The sequence below is a fragment of the Empidonax traillii genome, unplaced genomic scaffold, assembly GCF_003031625.1.
Source record: "Empidonax traillii isolate 1590-97213 ecotype Southwest subspecies unplaced genomic scaffold, ASM303162v1 scaffold320:size708019, whole genome shotgun sequence".
NCBI lineage: Eukaryota > Metazoa > Chordata > Aves > Passeriformes > Tyrannidae > Empidonax > Empidonax traillii.
The window spans coordinates 336,169-359,041 of record NW_020955513.1 but is presented as its reverse complement, the minus strand read 5'-3'; the positions used below and the strand labels follow the sequence as shown (position 1 = coordinate 359,041).

The 22,873-nt window shown below is 41.9% G+C and overlaps 2 protein-coding genes across 6 annotated transcripts in view; both read left to right on the top strand.

The window, feature by feature from the left end:
* Window positions 1–22,873, top strand: part of DHRSX (dehydrogenase/reductase X-linked) — a 206,842-nt gene that overhangs the window by 21,910 nt on the left and 162,059 nt on the right. Inside the window, exon 1 of one of the 2 annotated variants that reach the window (XM_027891382.1) lies at window positions 19,173–19,320. The exons of the other annotated variant lie outside the window; for it this stretch is intronic. Within the exon in view, the coding sequence (XP_027747183.1) occupies window positions 19,209–19,320 (112 nt within the window). The 5' untranslated portion in view covers window positions 19,173–19,208. Of the gene's footprint in view, window positions 1–19,172; window positions 19,321–22,873 lie in introns of those variants that run through there. 2 annotated transcript variants of the gene reach the window in all.
* Window positions 1–22,873, top strand: part of ZBED1 (zinc finger BED-type containing 1) — a 50,290-nt gene that overhangs the window by 18,212 nt on the left and 9,205 nt on the right. For 2 of the 4 annotated variants that reach the window (XM_027891380.1, XM_027891378.1), the window contains exons 1-2: window positions 19,276–19,320; window positions 20,953–21,445. The exons of 1 other annotated variant lie outside the window; for it this stretch is intronic. The gene's annotated coding sequence lies outside the window, so the exon portion shown is untranslated. Of the gene's footprint in view, window positions 1–19,212; window positions 19,321–20,952; window positions 21,446–22,873 lie in introns of those variants that run through there. One more of the 4 variants, XM_027891379.1, reaches the window with a different exon arrangement.

The window sequence follows — 22,873 nt, the reverse complement described above, 5'->3', positions numbered from 1 at the left end:
ATGGACAATAGTACTTCTGCTTGCTAGGCAACTCATTTTTGCTCATCTCTTGAGAGGTTAAAATGAAATAGCAGTGATTTTTTTTTTTTTTACCACTGCTTCAGATGACTGCAGAAAGAAAATATATTTAATCAAATGCATAGCTTCAGGGAATTACCAACTGCTATTAAGAAAATAACAGAAAATATTTCAGAATCCCCCACCATTACAAAAGGGTTTGCTTGCCCGTGTACCATTTTAATAATAATTTCAAGAGGAGACAAAGCCTGACAACATGCATCATGACAGGGAAATCAGAGCTGCAATCCAGAGAGAGCAATTTCAGGCAGGAAGCAGTAGGAGAGTTTCACAGTTCCTTTCAGATAAGAAACGTAAGCAACATACAAATGTGGAAAATAAATTAAAATGCACCATTAAAACTTCTAAGTAAAGTAGTGAAGAAAATCCCCTACAAATGTACCTAAAACTTACTGTGCATGTGTGTTTTCCCACAGTTTCCTGTGACTCTGACAATACAGAACCAGACACTATTAATGACTTAGTAACACTTGAGTGAACTATGCATGCTTTGTAAGTATTTGCCTTTTGTCTTTATTAATACAGATTTTGCTAAGCTGACAAATTACTGATTTCAGTAGGGAGCACAGGCTTCTGTTTGACCCCCAAGTAACAGAAAATGCAATTCTTCATATTAAGTAATAATAAAACATTTTAATCCAAAGTTCATACAAAGTCTAATCATATTCCCATCTTCATACAGACTTTGCTTTTGCAGGGTACTTTGCCAGCCTCACTGTCTTGGATGAACTGTGCAAAACTACGTCAGTGTGTCTGCCTAAAAAATGCTCCCTGAAGAACCATGAAGAATCTGACCGTGTTTGCAAAGGCAGCCCGTTAGCTTGCACACATCATCTGTGTCCTCAGTTCCCAACTCATGGCCAAAACCTGCTTCCTTCTGCTCTCAGCTTGAACTCTGGGCAGGCTGGTTGAGGCTGCAGAAGGAGGCATCTGCACCACAGTGTCCCTTCGGGAAGACATCAGCCATCATGCACGATCGTTAGCTACTTGTCTTTCTTCAGCCTGGGAAAGGCTCCGACGGAGCAAGACGTGCCCTTGAACTGCAGTTAGAAGATGGACAACAAAGTGCAATCTTCCTGAGTTTGCCAAAAATGTTTTACTTACCAAACAGCGCAGCCTTTGTTGGCTAAGAGACCTTTTGCAGAGAGGAACTGTGGAACAGGAAATTTAGGCTTGTTTCTCTGTGTATGTCAGGCTGTGGCCAAAACTAGAGTAGCTGTGCTAACATGTGAAAAGTCATCTGATTAAAAGCTGCTGCCGAAGAGGCACAACTTGGAGGAGGAATAGCCTTAATACATTCTTTTTCTTGGTTTTGGTTCCAGAAGGTGTCTCTGTCTCACGACTGTAACAATACTCAGTTGTCATGCTGTAATGAAGGGCTTTTTTCATGTAATCATCTGTAGAACTGATTACTTTGGGCTACACCCTGGTCATGCTGAGCTTCCTGGCAAAATTTCCACTGACATCAGTAAGAGAAGGATTGAACCTTTCCTCAGCAGTTTATTGCTATTGTTTGACAATACCACACTTCTCAGACACTTTGCAGTGGAGATTAAATATTTAGACTCTTAGTTCTTGAAATATTAAAATGGCACTGTAGAGATAACACACTCATTCTCAGAAGTCTGAGTTTTTCCTGGTCATTATTTCTTCCAAGGAGTACAACACTAAAGCAAAGCATGAACAGGTATGAAAAAGATTTTATCCAGAGGCTGAAAATGATAGACTCTCAAAGTGTGAAAAATAGGAAGATGAAAGATTTTGTATTGCAGATGATATAGCAACATTTTCTTGCTTTTTCTTACAAAAAAATTATAACCAACTAAGCAATCCAACCCACTAAAATTTCAAAAGATAATGCACCTACAGATTTATTAATTATTTTTAAAAATGTACTTCATCCTTTTTAGCCAAGTTTTGCCCTTAACTCTGATGGGGCCAGGATGCCAAGGAAATTAGTAGAATATGAAAAAGGATTGGATATTTATAGGGATAGCCAGAACATTCATGATGTGAGCTCTATAAGCTCCTGTTTGTAAAGGTTAAGAGCTTGTTTTTCAAAGTATTGAATGTATGTAATTCATTTTGACTGAAGTGGAAGTTCAGGGCATGCAGCAGTATTAGAGAAGAGACCTTAATTTCCTGCCACAAGGGCCAAGTGTCTCTATATTTGGATATTCTTGCTTTTCATAATTTGCACTGCAGTATCAATTAAGGGGTACCATTATAGGCAGTGATCCCATTGTACTAGAAATAACAGTTGTTCATTACTCCAGGGACCTTCCACTCTGAAGGCAAGGCAATTATCGGAGACAGTTTATTGAAAAGTGAAGAGCAAAATGCCTGCAGTGCCTATCTTTCGGCACCAAGTGCAGGTGCCTGGATGTGGAGGCTGCTGTGTTGAAATCCTCTGCTTGGCCAACACAAGGACAGGCCACTCGAAGCAGGGGCAGAGGTACCCAGGAGTTGCACAAGGAGATACTGCAGTTTTCCCTCCAGGGACTGTGTGGGTCAGGGCTGGAGAACCCAGCCTGCTCAAGGTAGGGACAGGATGAAGACTGGGCTGTGGAACCACAGCTCTCACTGTTGGGTAGGAGACCTGTCATCACAAAGCATTATTTTTCCCCAGCAAAGCCTTTGATGTAGTTCCCTGTCAGAAGGAGAACAGCAGGATATTCTGTGCTGCAGCTTGAATTTTCAATGAATTAAGCATTTGTGGGTGTGTTCAGGAGAGCTGGCCACCTCCTTGTGCAGATGACACATCTACTGTGAGGGTGTCACAGAATACATCCTGCCCAGGTACCCAGTTTCCAGACGTGAAGAAGCACATGAAGGGGCTACAGATAGAGGTCAAGGAGTGTAGGAGCACTTGTCTACCTTCCAGTGTAAACATTACCTTTATGGCTAAAGACCACAGTTGTACCTATGCTGTGTTTTGCCATAAGACTTGTATGTTTCCATAATGTCTTCACCACATTTCTTAAGGATTATGCTTCACAAATACTTTCAGGCTGCTGGGACAGGCAGCAGCTCTGCCTCACGGAGAGTGTGCCTTGACCTGAACTGACTAATGCAGGTGCACCACCTGCTACCTGCACTCCCACATGCATCAATTGTGTGGTCAGAAAAAGACATAAAATTTGGTTTTGTGCATAGCACTTTAGCTGGCCAATTCCTTCTGAGAGCTGATACATTGAGTCGTTTTTCAAGAGGCATGACAGTCTGAAGCTGTGTAAGATCCAGGGCTACGCTGCGTCCAATCCTAGCTCTCCCCTGAAATGCATACCTCTCTCTGTCTGTCATTTTATCTGCTTCTTCCCTTGCTTGGATTTTATGAGGATTCAATTTTGCACATTAGTCCGGAGATGTGAAGGTTTCTAGATAACTAGGCATTGTAAAAAAAAAAAAATTAAAAATCCAAATACAGTAATAAAACTCCTTTGTCATCATACTAATGCCAAAGAAAAAAAGAAAGGAAGGAAAGAAGAAAGAAGGCAGACAGACTGCCTGATCAAGATATTGTCTAAGAGAAATTGTGCTGGAAGGTGTCAAAAGTTAGCTACTAAAACAACAGTGGTTAGCAAATAATTCTTTTTCCAAAATACAAACATTTCCACAGTTCTTAAAATCTCCCCTGCAACATCCTTGTTCAACACCAAAATATTCTGGTTTGTGAATTGAAAGTGTTTAATTTTCCCATTCCCTTCACATTGACTTTATATACCTATTGGAATGCCAAATTAAATATTACAATATGTTTCTACTAAATGCTGCAGATACTGATATATGTAGGACAGTGTTTTGACAGCATCTATATTAAATACCTAAGAATTATAATTTTTCATAATTCTTCCCTGAGAGGAATTTGAATATTTTTATTCTGATTCAGCATGAAAACAAATGTTGAAATATTAGTGTTTCCCCGACCGTGGAAATTCTAACCAGCTGTAATTATAATTATCCTAAATACTTTTGTTTCTGAAGCCAAGTAGAGCAATGGCAGCTGGAATATGCAAGCCTACATATTGTCTATTGAAATTCACAGCTTATGCTTTTCATTTGGGCAATTTTCCTTAATTTTTATTTTCTTCCTGTGTATGGGACTTATGCAAGAAACATTTATTCAAAAATAGCTTTCAGTGATTTAAATCTTTTGCTCCCTTGTTTCTAACATCAGACATTTCAGCACTGGGACCTTCGCAAAGCATAAAATGTCTCTGACTTTACATGACAACATTTGTTTGACCGGTTCCCTCCTTGGTTAGGTTATGAGCTTAGAGAAAAATAGGCTATTTTTATCCAAAGAAAAATATGTATGGAAAGCTTAAGATTTTACCAGTAAACCATTCAAGTATAAGCTCAAGTATTTTTTTATACACAAGACTTCTTAAGTGTTGCGGCTTTTCTTTTGACTATGTCTAGAGATGTTAATTTCTCTAGGTGAGACCAGAGAGGATTTAAGGGGAAGAACACACCATCTGGAACATTTTTTCAGTTTATACATTTACAACATGATTTAGCCCTACTCATCAGCTCCGCAGCTTTGCTTGGGCTGCACAATTTGTCTGGTGTTTTTCTAGCTGTTGTCTCATGGGATTTATGGTTCTGCAGGCCAAATTCACCTTCCAGTTACACCCCTGCAACCCCAGCAACAATTAATGACATTGTATGAGGGGAGTTGAAGATATCATTTGCAGTTATGTGGAATCATGTGATGACTTTATTTCCCTTTTTTATTTTTTACTTAAGGCCACTTTCTGGAAAAATCGCATTTTAATTACAGGGGCATCGTGGCCAGTAAAAAAATCTGAGACTGAAAGGCAGTGTTGCAGAGACTAGTGATAAAGCAGAACAGTGCCAGCTTGGATGAGAGCTCCTCTACGGCATTTACATTTCAGTTATCACTGCTTTTTTTTTCATTCTTGGGAAACCTCCCCCAAAAGTAGACTGGCTGCTCTGAGGGCTGAAAATGCCCCCGGTGATTTAGAAGATGAAGGATTGGCTCCCAGCTTGCTAAAAGAGACTGCCCAAGAGAAACAAGGCCTTTTTGTTAGGATCAGTGGAGAGAAACATTTTGTGTTGAAAGGTGATTCCAGCTACTGTTTTGTTTTCTGTTTGTCATCTGTTGTTACAGACCTGAAAGGGTGCTGGGTATTTCAAGCCAGCCCTCCCTCCCCAGCCTCCCTTCTACAATATTCTTGAATATTCTGCCTAATTCTGCCCTCTCATTTTGCAGTTGGGTGTCATGTCCAAGAAAATCAAAGCTTACTGAGACGTGTTCCATGGACTTGCTGGACTTGCTGGGCTTTGATTCTTGCCCTTCATGCATTACCAGATATCTCAGCCTAAGCAATTTATGTCATTCTTGTAAAGATATCAACAGCTGCAAATTGGCTTTTGACAGGTTTGCAGCCTGGCCATAGAATCTTAGAATCACAGCATGGCTTGGGTAGGAGGGATTTAAAAAATTATCTACTTCCAACCTCCCTGCCATGAGCAGGGAACTTCCTATTTGACCAGATTTCTCAGAGCTCCATCCAGCCTGGGCTTGAACATTTCCAGGGATCATGGTTAGGACTAGGACTTTCATGGAAATAGTTTGCATTACAGAGCATGAGGCCCCTTTCTCCTTCCTAAAACCAGACTGTATCAAGTGCTGGGGGTTTGTTACTCTGTGACACAGAAAATGGCAGGTGAAGTTGAAACTTTTATTTTTTACGCCTTTAACTTCTCATGTCACTTGATTATACCCTTAAAGGAAAGTGATTTATGATACTAGCTGTGCCCTCCTTGCTCTGCTAGTAGAAAAAAAAGATGCCTGACAGAGGTATCCGTCTTCATTGATGATATTTTGATTGGAGTTGGTGGTGCTAAAGATGCAGGAGTTGGTGACCGTGCCTTTCAAAATATTAGAAGGTGAAGAAATATGCTTGAGTAGCTGGCAGATTTTCAGAGGGGAAAAAAAAAAAATCTCTGTTAGGAAACCAGTGTTTGTGTGCTGACTCTACTAATTAGTCCATAGAGGTTTTGTCATGTAATTGTCACTGATCTTAATAGATATATTTATTTCTAGATACACATTAGGGCTTATTTCTTACCTTGAATATTTTTAATTAGTTTATTCCATAGGCAAATAAAGGGACACTGACAAATAGGTAAAGCCTAAAGTTTTGCAAATCCACTAAGTATCACAAAATTACTATGAAAGGATTTCTTCTGCTTCCAAGACTGCTGGAGCTGGCTGGAAATTGGGAGTGCTTGGCATTCTGGTAGTGACCCTTCTACCTTCCCAGCCAGCTCTTCAGAAGAGTCATGGCATGGAGACATGAGAGCGTGGGTTTGGGTTTCTCTGTAGAGACATCAGAGGCAGCAGTCTCACGCCTGAAGTACAGATACAAGGCAACAAAGAAAGAAAAACAGAAGCTTTGCAGAGAGTAGACTGAAGCAAGAAAAAAATATAATAAATAAATGACTAGGTAGACAAAGTAACATTTTTTTTTTCTCATTTCCGAGCTCTGGCTAGGAGGGCTGGCAAATAAAACCAGTCAATCTGTGGAGTGATTTCTAGACAAGAAAATGAGTTAATGTGCAGCAGAGTATGGAGCTTATGGAAGGAGGCTGTATGCAACATCACTGTTTGCTTGCTCATTTTACCCTGAAACAAGTATTTCCTATCGTCATTAATGATAATATCTCAAGTCGCTGGACAGGGATGAATAAATCACTCCACACTTCAGATGTGTGTGGTTTTTAGTCCCTAATAATCTGTGTTAGTTTTTTATTAGTGGCTATAAGTTACCAAGAAATGTATCTTCCAGGTGGTGAAACCTATTCTCCTTTCTTGTAAATGTGGAATAAATCTAAAGTCAGTAGTGTGCTACTGATGCGTAGCAAACATAATTGAAGGTAATATGATTTCTATTTGCAGGCACTATGGTAATACTGAAAGAAGAGCAAAGTTCCCCTTTGTGAAAGAGGCCTGAATGCACCAAAAAATTACGTCCTGAGCACTCAAATTCATGTACTTCTTGTGCCTCTCTAAAAGGGTAAATGAATTTCATTCAGAGGACACAAACCAACCACCTAAAACCATATTCAGTTGGTTGGCTTTTCTACTAGAATCATTATAGTTTGTATAAATGGAAACTGGTTGGTCTGGGAGCAAGAAAACCAAAGCCAAAGTATATATACTGAGTAAGATCATCATCCAGTGCAATGATCAGAAAAATGGCTTGAAGTTATTAAGGGAAAATCACTGAAACTGTCAGCCTAGTGCATAGCAAAAACCCCCAAAGATAATAGATTGCAGTAGATTGGTCTGTGTAAGCAAGAAAATCACAGGGAACACATCTGATTCTTGGTATCTGGAATTTTTTTATTTTCTGAGAAAAAAACCTGAAGCATCTGTACACTCAACAGGTGTGTTTGTTTTCGCAGGTGATATAGCTGGCAGCTTGTGTATCAAGTGTTTGCTTTTAGAAAATTAATTTTTTTTTATCTTTTTAGAAAACCCATTGCAATACATACTATGAGCCTAGAGAATGACACAGCAAAACCAAGAGAGAAGTAATCAGCATCATCCCCGTGCCCCCCCCCAGCAGAAATAAATCATTATAACTGTAAATCAAACAAGTTATTACAGGGCTTAAACAGTCCTGAAAATTCCAAGTAGCAGAAGCAGATAATGAAAGAGGAAAAGTTGAGATCAAGCCTTATATTTTAAATGTTTCAAGAACTCATTGCAGATAGCTTTGTTTTCTTTCTTTTCTTCCTCTCTCCCTTCCTGTCTCAAGTGGCAAACAAATATAACTGGAAGAAGAAAGTACAGCAAAAATATTACTTACATATTGTCCTTAACAGCATAGTGGCCTAATTCGTGAAGGAGTGATGCAGTCCCAGAGTATGGCTGGATAATGGCACAGATGGAGAGCTGTTGTGTGTGCTGATGAGAGGGCAGATGCTCTCAAAAACATTTTGCAGCATTAGTTAAGATCCTGGCTCATCTCCATTGGTGGTACCGATCTCATTACTCTCAGCACGTGAAGAGATTTCACCCTCTAAAGTCAGCACTGGATGGTTGTAATGAGCTGCACTAGTGCTGGAGACAGACAAGAGATCCTGGAAGTAGACTTTCTGGAAAACATCTAGAGCAGTTGTCATCTGTATTTTCTTATGACCTTGCAGTTCGAAACAGGTTAGAGAGCAGCATTGTATGACTAGCCAGTTCTGTGCAGGCCTTAACAAGAACATCCCTTTTCGGTGGTTCACTTATTACTCATACTTCAGTCTCTGCTTAGTTTACACATACCAACACCTCTTTCCGTGTATTGGTCTCAGTTACGTTAAGAGACACTCCATAGTACACTGTGAACAGGGGGTGTCTAAATAAAAGCTAACAGGTTGTGTTCTATTGTTAATTCCCTCTGAGGAGACCTAAAAGACTTTTTTTAATAAACAGGAAAAGAGTAAAACAAAAAGCAGCATATAATATAAGTGGTTTAAAGATAGATTGAGAATTTTGAATCCCTGTCTCATACAGAAATAAAGGGCTATGCAATGAAATTAGAAGGTGGTAAATTATAAAATGTTAAAATGTTTTTTGACAAGATGTATATAATCATATAAAGGAAATGCAGCACAGATAGAAGAAACAATAAAATTAAAAAATAATCTGGAGTATCCTCTACATATCAAATATATATAAAGAGACAATTAATGGTAACAAGACAAAAATGGGCAAAATGTTTGGAATTTGAACATAATGACTATTACTAAAAATAGCACTATAATAGGTGAGGGTGAGAAGGAAAATAGGAACTACCATGTAGGAGACTTTCTGCTGAGAAGATTTTAAACTGCCCTCTGAGATATCTGATCCTGATCTCTGTAACAGATATATACAAATCTGTGCTGATCTTCTGTCTCATTCACTGTGGCTGTTCAGTGCCTGATCCTGTCCCTGAACTACAGATCATGCATCCATTCATATGCATTTCAGAAGCTGAGTACAATTTTCTTTCATAACGTCATGATTTAAACTAACCGTTTGATTAACAGTAGGAAAAATTAATAACTAAATACAGAGAAAATTAAACCTGCAGGTAAAAAAAAAAAAAAGAGCCATTTCTTTGGGCCTGAATACAAGCAAATTTGTGCACTTTTTCTGTAAACAAACTGTGTTTTGATGAAGTAGTCAAATTCTCTTTGACTTCATACTTTCCCTATTTAATCAACAACAGCAAGAGTGATACAATCAGATTGCTTTTAATGACATATTGTAAACAGTTTGTTGCAAGACAATGCAAAACCAGGGCATAACTGCTAATCGTGACAAACAAAAGACCAAGGGAAGCCAGATACAAAATGTAGTTATTATCTTCACTTTTTCTTGAAAAAAGAAATACTTAAACATAGTGAATTGACTCTTAACAGTCTCATTATTAAGAAGCAAAACCCCAATAAAAGGCAGGCTGGGCAGAAGCAGGATGAGTGCAAAACCGAACATGCAAATTGCAGGAAACCCCCTTGTTTTGCAATAAGAAACCCAGCCAGTGAAACTATGAGCATAAAGACACTCACCCTCTATATAATGTATGGGTTTGTGTGCTCTTCTTTAATCTGGAACAGTAGTAAAGGCTCTTGTATTTACACTTTTGACAGATAAAAACCTATTCTGTTTGCTAACATGTGGTTACCAGGACAATTTGCTCCCCATCTCTAATTTTTGTGTAACAAGTGCAGGTTACAGCCAATATAACTCTTTTATTCAAAGGAGTAATGATGCTGTAATGTGATTTATATAAAAAAAGATCCCTACTCTTTTGAGGAAAAAAGTAACAGCATAAACCAATGCCTTTAAATGGTTCCCTATTCACTCCTGGGTTCAGGAAATGCCATTCCCTTTCCACCTGATTAATAAAATTTCAAAATATTATTTTGAAATAATATTTAATATTTATATGTACTGTCTGTACATATAAATGTGCATATACATTTACAATGCATATGTATATACTTTCTTTTTTTTCATTATGCAGAGTTGTCTAAACTCATTTTAGTAATCTAGACCTTAGATAAATCTGCTTTGAAGTGAAGTCAGGGGGTAGGAAAACATGTTCTAGCCAGGATTAGAGAATGAAATGTTCTGTAATGCTAAAGCAGCTTATCCTAAACTTATCAATTAACAGTCAGAGTGACAGGTCTGAGTGGGTGATGGTCTTTTTGAAAGTTTCTAGAAAACAAATAGCCTAGCTATAAGAAGTAGCTTTAAAGATTGCAACTCATCACTTGAATTGTTGGTTGGTTTGGATTAAGGCCTTTTACTTGATGAAAAATACTTGTTATAAAACCATTTTAAAAGCTTCTTATGCATGTGAAATACCTATGCCATTTTATAATGTTATGCTGGTACTTAAACACATGCTCTTACATACATACACAAAGACAAACCCCCGACAACCAAAACCAGAACCTAAAAATTTAACATATATACAAGCAGTGATAGCTCAGTCCTTTGTGTTAGGCTTATCATCATTAAATACTGAATGCAAATGGCTGATATTACTGAAACAGCAGCAGCAGATTAGAAAGCAATATGAAACCAAGACTAATCCAGAATCTGAAATGCACCATTTCTAACCACTGCACCTCATGGGAATCTGAATTTCATCTATCAGGCTTGAGCAATCTCAGCTCTCAGGGCAGCCAGAGGACTGAGAAATACCCACTTTGTTACATATTTGAGAATCTCTAGCGAGAGATTTTTAAAAATGTCCAGTGTTTCATTCTATACTGTCTCAGCAGATTGGGAGGTGATGATGATGTTGAATTAAACTGCTGTTTTAGACTTGGAAATTAAACTATCATAAGTAATGGATTATGTATCATCAAAATAGTTTATGACCTCTGAAAAATATGAAGACTAATATCATATGTAAAATTGGAATCAGACATAGAATTATAGAACATTTCAAGTTGGAGAGGGCCCAAAAGGATCGAGTCCAGCTCTCTGTTCCTTGAAGGACTGCCTGAAAATAAACCACGTGGTCAAGAGCATTGTCCAGACACTCCTTGAACTCTTGAAAGCTTGGTGCAATGACCACTTCCCTGGGAAGCCTGTTCCAGTGAACAAACAAAACTGATAGTGTTTTCTTAACAACTGCCAGGATGCCTTGGCTTTCTCCAGCCTTTAAGTTATTTTTATCAGCAGAATGAGTTTTCTCTGATAATTTCTTGAGCATACATTCTAGGGGATCAAACTACAATTACAGAACATCTTGTGTTTCCTCTGAGACAAGTGTTAGAGGAGAAAGTGTAAGGTGTGAGCCCTGCTGAATATTCTCTGCAGTTGTTCTTAAGGTAATTCGGCACTGATCACACTATGATTTGATTTTATACTGACAAAAATGAGATGAAGAATGAAAAATAAAGCTCAGCGTTTAGAGATTTGGATCACCCCAAAGGCATGGAATGAGAAAGGGTTTTGCAGATGTCTGCTCTTACCTCATCTATGTCATATGCGAATTTGTCCTCAAGAATAGCAGGACTTCCTAATTATTTTGTTTAACTTTTCCCTTTAAATTTAAAATGTTGAGTCTGGTAATTTCTTGGCCATGTGAGCTTTTTACACTGTTGCTTTGTGCTTAGTAAATTAATATAATGCTATAGAATATCCAAAGTCCAAACCAGTACTCCACTAACCCAACATAAACAAGTTATATAATGCTGCAATCATTCATTTATTATAGTAAGTGGAAATTTCAAGGCGTATGTAATCTTTTTGGACAACTGACAGGCAGGTGTGATCAGAAGAAGAAGGATCCAGTGATTGTAGGCAGATAGAGAGACAGGTTTGTCTGGTTGATTAGAAAGTGAGATGGAACTGGGAAAAATGGGAGAGAGTGTTGGCTGTCCAAGGACAAGAAGTAACAGTGCAGAGACAACTGAGGGGGTTAGAGAAAAAGCTGCAGCAGTAATAAGTGTCTAGGGAGATTAAAAAGAGAGGACTCGTTGACAAAGAGCAGTACAAAGGATCTGTGCCAGAGGGAAGTATAAAAAGAAGTGTAGAGTGGGCTTAAAGAACTGCCAGACCCTCTCTGATTCTCAATAATTCTCCAGTATATTTGACATTGAAGGGAAAAAGTTAACATCAGGCTTCAGACACCTCCCAGCTCAGGTCACTGTAGCATCCTTCCTGTTTGTGGTCCACCTCCTCACACATCCCATAAGCACACCTCTGCCTGGGATAAGGGTGGCCCCCGCCCCAGCCCTGTGTCAGGATGGATGATTTCACTTGACAAGGCTTTTCAGCTCCACTTGCTTTCAGACGCCCTCACCCTACAGACCAGAAAACTGCTCATCTTCATCCTTCCTACTGCATGACATTATCTGGGTTAGCGGTGAGCTGGACCATTTTTTAGCAAAGTTAAACCAAAGTGAGTCCACTTGTAGCCTTTCTCACATTCCTACCTTGTGTCACCTGCATATGCCACTGTCTAGATAGAGACAGGCAGCTGGAAACACCCCAGCCAGTCTTTAACAACATCAACAACAAAAATAAGAGATGCTCTTCCCATGCTGAAGTTACAGAGCTACAGGCAGAACCTGCCCCTAAGGAGCTCAGGAAATCTATGCAGTCAAGTGCAAAAGCAATGTGGGTCCTAAAGACAACATGTATTAGCTCCCATCTAAGAAGTCAATTATTGAAACAGGAATAGCTGAGGAAAAGTATCTTCATGCTGGTGTGAGGCACACACAGACAACCAGGGCACAAAGAGAGGTCACTTTAAGCTGTATGAAAAGCTTACAACAGGTAAGAACTGCCCTCTTCAGGCAGCTCCTCTGACTGTCTAAAACATTAGCCACAGCCCCAGACTCACATGCATTTTTGTGAGGTATAGCCCTTGCCACTTTGGCCATTTCTGTCTAACTCTGAACATCTTGACATTCAAACTCTGTCTCCCAGCTTCCCTGACCTGGCCACCCATCCATCTTCAGTGTGAGAACACCCTGCTTGTGGTGTGGAGTCGCCTGTATATCTGTGTATCTGTAGGTGGGACTCAACATGGCTGACATGCTCAAAACCAAGGCTCCCATGTCTTCCCAGGATTCAGTCCCACCACTTCCTGAAGCTGACTTTCCAGCTTCAACAGCAGTGAGTTTAGTCTTCAGGGAAGTACCCGCAGACAGCACAAATGAGACCAGTGAACACTGCTGTCGTGGGTTGTGGTGGTACACGACACGGCTTCAGGATACCAGCTCACTTTATTACAACAGTGCAGCTACTTTATACAATTCTAGGTGACACATGTACATGCACCACTGGTTTACCACTAACATAGTAACTCATGATTGGACACACAGCCACACATGTCTGAACACAATAGGTCAGCATTCTTGACAGGAAACCCATTCTGTGTCACAGTCCTTTCTGTCCGTAGCTGAACCTCTGCCAGGTGTAGGCGTTCCATCTTTGTTATCTCGTTTACAGAGAGCCCAGAACCAGCTGGGCTCCCCCACACACTGCTACTGAACCTTTAATACTAATAGTAGTGGTGTTATAGTCCCAGTTGGTTGAGTGTATGGGCAGGATTACATGTACCTGAAAGCTTGTCTGCTCCATTCTCCTCACAAACCTTGCCTTGCGTAATATTATTGTATGCAGTAGTCAAGTATTCTTGCAAGCAGCTGCAATAAAAATACAGGTGCAGATCAACCCATGATGCCCAGTTCTTGAGGGGCAATTCTGCTTTTTTTTCCCCTTCATATAAGAATGAAGCTAACCATGTCTCTGATGAAATATGTGCTTATCTAAGGAAGAAATCAAAGGCATGGAGGACCAGGGTGTCATGGAAAACTCTTGCTTTGGACCATAATAATTTTCCTGGCTGTTTGCTGAACATTAACAAAATAGTCTTAGCTACAGGTTGAGCAGTGTTGCACAGGGAATGCCCCAGGTGCTTGCAGACATCCCTGCACAAACACTGAAATAACCGCGTGGCAGTTATTGACACTAGATATGTTTTAACGCAAATGAACTGTCAACAAATCCATTTCTATAGTGGGCATAATTAATCTATTTTCAGTAGCATTATTTTATTGGTGTTGGAATACTGCCAGTACACCTTGCTTATTTAAATCTGTCTGAAATTCCTCTGCTCCTCTCCTGCCTTGACTAACAGAAATAACACAGTACCATTATGGTGCAATAGCTCTCCTCTTATCCCATCTGAGACATTAAGGAACATGTTAGCCAGGGTTGGATGTGGAATGGAAGCTTGACACCCTGCTCTTATTTTGCTCTGATTTCCCAATGGAAATCAATCACTTTGTTTTGCTCTTGTTTTACTGTGGGGTTTTGTTTCTATTCAATATGCTGATTCTTATCCCTTGAGTGCTTATCATCACTTCTGTGCAGGATCTTGTCAAAGGGCTTTTGAAACTTCATGTATTTTAATCAATCAGTTTATCTACTTCCAGACATTTTCCAATAAATCCAGGAATTATGTAAGAACTAATTCCACTGCTGAAATGCTAGTTATATTTAGAATTTCCATATGACTTGTTTTTCCAGCCAAGTTAAGTTACTGAGTACAGTTTGAAGTCTGTTAATACTTGTAATTTGGGATTTTTAAGTGGTTTACGGCAAAAGTTTTTATGGAAGCTTATGTATTTTTGTTAGCAGCTCACCTGCTTTATACTTACATTCCTGTAGAAGTTTTGTGTGTAAACATGTTTGATGATTTATTAAAAATTATTTTATTTTTGTTATTGCTTTTTTTTCTGCATACCTTCTTCTGACTCTGGCCTCTGAGTCTTGACTAAACTGCTGAGGGGATACTCAGAACTTACCTGATATTGAAGAAGGCACATGAGGGGAGGAGAATGCAAACTCAGACCCAACTACTCACTCTCCAGGCTTTCCAGACCAGATACATCCTGAAAAGTGTGACACGCACTGAAAACTTAGATGCACAAATACAATAGTTGCTGCAGAGATGGTCAATTTAAATAAAACTCAGCAGGAGTAATAAGCACACTATGCTTCTTGCATAGTAGCTGAGAGCTTTGAGCATTTGGTGTAAGAGGGGAAGTTGTCCCTATTCTCAGACTCTATTTGCATTTATTAGTCCATATTTTGTCCTGTTCTTCTCTAATCTAAAAAAGTGTAGGCTCTTCAGGGAATATGGATTGGAACACTGTCGCCTCCTTCCCATGAACTTAAATGCTAGGCTAAAAAATGCTTGGATTTCTTTTCTTTGCTTGTTTCTGGGCTTCACATCCTTATGACTACAGGCTCACCGCCGCAGGTCAGTTTTTCACAGTGAGACCACCTTCTTGAAAAGTGAAAGATCTGAAAAAGACTGTAAGGGATCAAAAGTCATCCCTCTTCATGGGCAAATGCTGTTGTACTAGTTGTTACACAGAAGGTCAGTCTTACACTGTCTGCTTTCTGTCTTCCCCAGTGTTACTTAAAAAAAAATAAAGGTCTCCCATCAAATGATTGCCCACAGCAGAGGAGCCTGCTCTCAGTCCGTGGGACTTTCTACTGCATAGCTGGCAGACACCTCTCCCACTGGCAAAATTTCTTTTCTCTTCCAAGTAACTGACCCTCCCTAAGCTACTACAAAGACTGCCCAAGAGCTTACTGTTCCATATAGTTCTGCTATGCTCAAATGCCCAATATTAGGCAAAACAATGCCTAGTTTGAGGGTATCTAAAATTACTCTTCTTTTGCATAAAGGGAAGAAAAAAAAAGTGTATGCAGTCTGTCAAAATTGTCTGCAGGTGCTCAAAAGCTTACATGAATTCCAGATGCAATCCCAAATGACTGTTTCCCAGCACTGCCTATTACTGTGAGCAACTCCCTACTGAACCTGAAAGCTCCTCGGGCATTTAACTATATTCACCCACACATGCCAAGGAGATCCTGTTCTGGGAAGATAGGTACTTATCTCTTGCCTCAAGTCCCAATACAATCCAGCTTAGGAAGACAGGCATTTAAATCCCTTTTAGAAGACTGAAAAATTAGCAGTAGTCAGAATTATGTCTGGCTTCTTCCGGCATGGGCCATCAGCTTTGACACACGTGTGTGAGGTTGAGAGTGTGTCTTGAGCTAAGCACAGGAGCGCAAGTGTATATTTTACCATTTGAGAGGGACTGATGTGTCACCACTGAACAAGACTGCCCCAACTATTACGCCATGCTTGGGGAAAAAGCATCAACCTCCCCTACTGAACTTGAACCACTGTGTGGTGGATACAAGTTGTTGGCTCCAGTTCTCAAGAGGAGAAAAACCAAGGGGAGCGAACTCACATACCTGGAAAAGATGTGTCATACAGGAGACAAGAAAAACAAGGCATAACCTCATAACCCTCCACCCCGTGCCAGAGAGCTTCTGAACTGCTAGGATAACCTCGGGTTTGCTTTTGTCTTCTCTGATGTGGCCCTGTGCCTCACATATTCCCGGCTGCACAGGCCCTGAGCTGCAACACCTACCTTCCATACTACCCGATGGTTGTTGATTATGCCACTCTGCTGGGAAGTTTGATCTCAGGGTTTAATTACAGTCTAAAAACATCACCCACTTCCTTTCTTATGGGTATTTGCATCTTTATACAAAATGTGGATGGAAGCACTGTGATCTCATTAATGTCAGTCCTGCGGGAGGGATAGAGAGGCTAGATCGTGTGTTGATGGAGTGTTAGGAGTGTTTCTGATGAATTTCCAAGAGGATATCACTGCACTAGCTGCAGGCTGGCTTTGTCCACTGGCAGTATGAGTTCACTTGCAATCAATGGAAAGAAGAAGGCACCCTAGGTGTCTCAAAGAAAGCTGTCAGTTTTCTGCAGGTCTTCAGAAGTGCCTCTCTTTCTGTCCTGTGCCAATAAGCAAAGCTGAGGAATTAGATTGCTCCGTTTGTCCCTTCCAGGGCTAAGACACCTAAAATTTCATTGAGGTAATAACATCTCAGCGAGGCATCTAAAGTAGATGGATGAGATTCCGGCCTCAACACTTGAGGCTTTGCAGTAAATGATTGCAAGAAGAAAACCCAAAGTGTCAATAAGAAGATGCAGACTTTCGAAAACCAAGGAAAAGGAAATACCGACTAAAATTAGGGTATTATAGGACAATATTAGGGTATTATAAGACAATTTTTGAAAAGAATCAAAGACCTACAGCCTTTTGTTAATATTTTCTTCTCCATGCCCCATAAGGCTTTAGAAAAAAATAACTTAATACTGTCTAAACAGTTCCTCATCCTTTCTGTGAAGCTGTACTCATGAACCACAAAGGGTTGAAAATAATTTTAACACCCCGAGAAAAAGTAGTGGGACCAATAAGACTAGAATGTTAACCCATTGGTTTTCTCCCACTTAGCCTAATTCTTTGGATAGCGTGTTCTGAAAAAAGACAGAGGAGTATTTATTGCAGTAGCCTGAAAACACATCAATTGATTCTATTATACTAGAAAACCTGAGAAAGCATGGTTTATTTATATATAGATTGTGTAAATACACTGTGGGCAAGTTTCACAGTTTAATGTTGAAAGAGCTTTCATTAATGCTGTAGTTCTGAGAAAAGTATGTAAAGCAACTTAAAAGAGTCGAGATCTGATTTTTACTGAGATAAGTTGAAAGAATAATTCACGTTTACTAAATGTCAGTGTTTCTTCTTTCATGTCTTTTTATGTGTTGCTCTTATTACTGCTCCATGCATGGTTGCAAAAAATATACATTAAGAATGAATCCCTCACTGATGTGACTTCATGATGTTTATTATTTATGTTTGCATAATTTCATATGTTAATAAAAAAATAATTACCAGAGATACATAAAATTAAATGCTTGGTTTTGTCCTGGAGCAACTACACACTATGCTGTTACTTTATGTGTATTTCTGACAGAAGACAGAAAGTCAGTTCTCAGCAATATGACACTGAAAAAGCATGCTGTTATTTGTATTTTTTTTGTAGAAAGTATGGCATTTTTTTAAAAAAGGGTAGGAAGAGATTAGATTTCAACTGCACTTCAGAACTTGTATGGCTTCCCATCATTCTCAAAGACAAAAAGTGACATAAAGATTTGAAGCTGAATATATAGGTCAATGTCTCCTATTGTGACATGAATTTTTTTGTTGTTGTTTTTGTCTGGTTTTTTTGTCGTTGTTTTGTTTTTTTCTTTGTATCAATATTGAAACTCATCTGCATTTATGAAAACCTGCCAGATCTTGAATGAAAACCACGACGTTAGGACTAGGCACTGTATTTCCTGCAGCCGAAACCAGCCACCTACCAGAGGAACTGGTAGGTAAGATGCGCTCTTCTCTCCTAAGTACTCGGCGTCTTAAAAATAAGGCTGAGGATTGAAAACTGGTAACACTAAACTTTCGAGATATATCATTCGATACAACAGGTATCACTGTAAAGAACGCATTCGTGAGGCTAGTATAAAATTCAGGCTCCTGGTGTAGGAAAGCTCCGTATATTCAACTGTATTTGGAGAAATCGGTACCTGCAACTGAGACCACGAGAGCTTGAGGGCTGCCCGAGGTGACAGGGGCCGTGCCCAGCCCCAGCGATGCCCGTGGGAGTCAGCAGCAGCCCCTCCTCTGTGCCAGAGAGAAGAGAAATGGTGGGACAACCCGATAAGCGCTTTCAGCCACGAGATGACGAGGCAGCGCCCTGTGCCTCACCCCGCCCGGGCACTGCCTGCTTGCAGCTGTCACAGACCTGGCAGCGAGTCCCTGCCTCGCCGGCCTCCCCGGGCGGGCTGTCACACCGCCCCCGCCTCCCCGCCGAGTCGCACACGCCGCCCCTCGCCCCCTCCCCAGCTCCCCGGGCGTCCCGGCGGGGGCCGAGCCGCCGCCCCGTCGTTGCCGCCGCCGAGGCCGGTCCGCCCGCCGCCGCCCCTTCCCTTCCCCCGCCACCGCACATGCCCAGAAGGGCGGGAGCCGCGGCGAGCCCGGGCGCTGCTGTGACAGCGGCGGCGCTTTCCCTTCCGTGGGTGGGTGGGGGCCGCGCCGCCCCCTGGCCCGGCCCGGCGGAGACACGGCGCTGGCCGCCCGCTGCCCGAGTGCCTTCCCCGCCGCGCCCCGAGCCCGCCGCCGCCGCCGCGGGGCGGGAGGCGGCCATGTCGCTATTGTCTGCGCTGGTGCCCTTGCTCCGGGTGTACTGCATCGGCCTCCGCGTCATCCTGCACCAGCTGCGCCGCCGCTTCCACTCGCGCTGCCGCCCGGCCTCAGGTGAGCACCGCAGCCGGCGCCGCGGGGCGGGGCGGCTCTGGGCTGGGGGCGGCGGCCCCCGCCGCACAGAGGGGAAAGTTTGCTGAGCCTCCCCCCGCGGGCAGCACCGGGGCCGAGGCCGCGCGGCCCGGCCGAGGACGGCCGGAGAGGGTGGGAGAGGACAGGGTAGGACAGGACAGGGTAGGACAGGGGCAGGACAGGGGCAGAGCAGGACAGGGCAGCCGCGACCTTGGCCGCAGCGCGGGGCGGCCGGGCCGCGCCGCATCCCCCGCAGCGGGGCAGGGGCAAAGGCACCGCGGCGGACCCAGCACGGGCGCCGCCGGGCTCCTCCCCCGCTCCCCTCCGCCGGCCGAGCAGGACCCGCTGCGCCGCCCCAGGGCAGCGGCCCGGGGGGCTGCGGCTGGCGGGGTGCCCTCCCCGCCCCCGCCGCGCCCCGCCCTCGCTGCCGGCGGCGGGCCCCGGCCCCACAGCCCCGTCCGGCCCCCGGGCCGCGGCCGCCCCGGACGCGGGGCGGGGCGGGGGCCGGGCGCCTGGCTGCACGCCGGCCTGACTGCGGCCTCGGGAGGCGGCGCGGGGGCTCTGCTCCCGGGGGTCCTCACTTCTCTTCCTCTCTTTGGCTCTCTGACGCTGCCGCCTCAGACCTCGGCTCAGAGCCGCGCGAGCTCTCCTTCCCTCTGCCCAGGTAGGTGCTCGGAAGGCGGGGAGCGGCGGGCAGCTCCTGCCGCCGCCGCCGCCCACTGTGCCCCCGCCCTGCCGGAGCGGCTGGGACCACCGGCCCCGGCCTCCCGTCCCGGCTGCTCCAGGAGAGGAACGAACTCGCGCTCCAAAAGCTTCATCTTTGATAGCGACTGTCACTCGCTTACAGCTTCTAAGCTGACAAGTGAGTGACACTTGTAGTTTTTTTTAAAGGACTCCAAGTTAGTCGTTTGTTTGAGAAGTTAGGTTTTTGCACTTTTCCGATTTGGATCATCAGCATGTTTAATGCTGACTAGAGCAAACTTTTGAGTACACTAGAAAAAACAGCGGTCTCAATTTCCTTCTTCCTCTCATTACTCTTAAAGACTTTAAAATGCTTCTGAGTTTACAAACTTACAGCAAACTACAAGTCGAGACAGATGCATAGGTTATCATCAGAGGCAAACATACAACTGCTTGCAAGTCTATGCCTTTTAACTTCCTCTGCTTAGCAGCTAGTGAACCTTTGTGGCCCTGTTAATAATTTTAACCAGAGGAACAGTAAAAAAGTAGTATTGAGAGGGCCTGGTGTTTCAGTGAGGAGTTGAGGCAGATGAGGAAATTGGTATAGTAAGTATCTGAACTACTGGGGAGGAGATAGGACACCACAAAGTTAGAGTGTACGTGTCCGTTTCATCCCATGTGGCATCCTTGGGTAGCGTTTTGTCTACTTTTTGTTCATTCTTGATTCTTTTGCTGGGATTCCTTTTCTCAATCTCAGAAGACAGCAATAAAACCCCCAAACAAACGAGAGGACACTGGTGACAGAAAAAGCAGATATGTGTACAGTTTGAAGTCATCTGAGCATTTTTCTAGCATTAGTGTTTCTTGGCAGAGCAAAGCTGGGTATTGTGCCTAGGGTGTGTAACACTTTCCAAATCTTTTTTTGAACCACAGAGAAACAGCATGACGAAAATGTGATCCGAGTGTTTTGTTGCAGTCTGCTCTTAGCTACTATTTAAAAAAAAGTGTTGAATTTGGAAATGCTGGAAGAAACCAGTGAAGATCCAGCCTGGGAAACATCATTTGCCTGAGTAAGACCAAGGAAGATTTGACAGATGTGAAAAGTTTTCTTTGAGCCCTAATTCAGGGTGTCTTTTTCCAAGAACAAGTGGTTTCCTCCTCAGCTGGTTGTTCGCACGCGATTCCCTCTTGGTAGTTACCTGCTGCCTTGCTCCAACTCACCGTGTCCAGCCATTGCTTGAAACAAGTGAATCAGCTTGTCAACTGGAACCTTTTTACCCAGATTAATCTTGTTTCTGTAATAACTTCAAAGTAGTGGTGGCAGTGCAACAGAAAGGAAAAGTGTTGTTAGAACAACCTTGGAGCAGTAAACTACAGTTGCTGTAAGAAAACGCCAAGTAACTTTTTCAGACCCTACTCTAGAAAGGTGTGTATGTTTCAAATTTTCTATGTATTTTCTACATCTGCTCTTACAAGAACAGGCATTTTATTGTCAGGATGCCTTACTGGGGCTCCCTTGGCCACAGTTTCCTCATCGGAGTTCCCACTCTTTGTACAGTAGTGGTGCAGCTCTCCTGTGGAAGGTTTAAAACAGAGGGATGCCCAGTGGCTCATCCTTGAGCTCTGTGGGTGAGTGAAGGGGTCTGGTGTCTGTGCAGCCCTTCTGTCTCTGAATTTTCAAAGAGAAGCTTGCTTTCTTATTTTTGCCAAGAAGAAGTGCTTTTGGATTTTAATCCAAGTAAACCAAATTAGTTTAATTTTTCTTTTATTTTTTCTTGACCTTAACTTAAGAGTTGCATGCTCTTGGCACATGCGCTTTCATGTGGCTTTTAAAAGTGACCATCTGTTCTGTCATATCCTGCTGCAGTTTATCTGATTTTTATAGATGGGATTCAAGACAGCTTTTTGTAGAGAGAGGACATTTTAAACTCTGAAATCTAGATTTAGTGCAAAAACTTGGTAATTGTTGTTAGTTGCAAACCGAAAAGACAGTAATATTCACTATTCAGTTGACATGAAATTCTGATCTTGAAGCTCAGGGAAAGGAAGACAGAGCTGGGACAATAATCGGGGTGCAGTCAGCAATTGTTTTCGCTCACTAAAATCAGCATGCAGGAAAGTGCAGAAATGAAGGGCAACTTATCTTAAACTTACTTTAAAACACTTTTGCAAGTAGTAAGTGCGTAAATGGTATAACTGCCAATATGTAGTGTAAACTCTGTTAGTGTTCAGTGGTTTAAGTGATTAACAATTTCATTAGAAATTACTGCTTGGCCTTCTTTTGCAGTCTTTAATCTTAATTAATTGGAGGGGAAAAAAAGCCCTGCATGACTAAAGTTCTTGATATAAACAGCTTTTTAAAAACACATATCTAATCAGTGGATTGATAAAAGATAAATTAATATTAGTTGTGACACCAGGATATTAGCAGTGGAAATGTGATCACTGAAAGTCATCCTACTAATAACAAAAATCATTCATATAATAAAAATATTCCCTTTTCATATTGTAAAAGCTTCTCAGGGAGTTTATTTGGCATCTTCCTTCTGGATTATCTTTTCTACTGTACATAATTCATTGAAATTTGGTAGTGAAAACCTAAATGCTAAATGTTTTATAGTAGTTTTAAAGTCTTTTTAGTTAAATTTTGCACCTGTGATGTGTAGATACCTGACTCTGAAGAAGGTAGTAATTCAGGTGAAGTTCAGAAGACCTTAAAGGTGACTCCTGTTCTTCATAAAAGTGATTGAAATTTCATAAGTATTTTTTATTTGCCCCAGTTTCTAATTATTAATTGTCATTCATACCAAGTTTCGTTAAAATTAATTGTGAAATATTGATTTGGGGACATGCA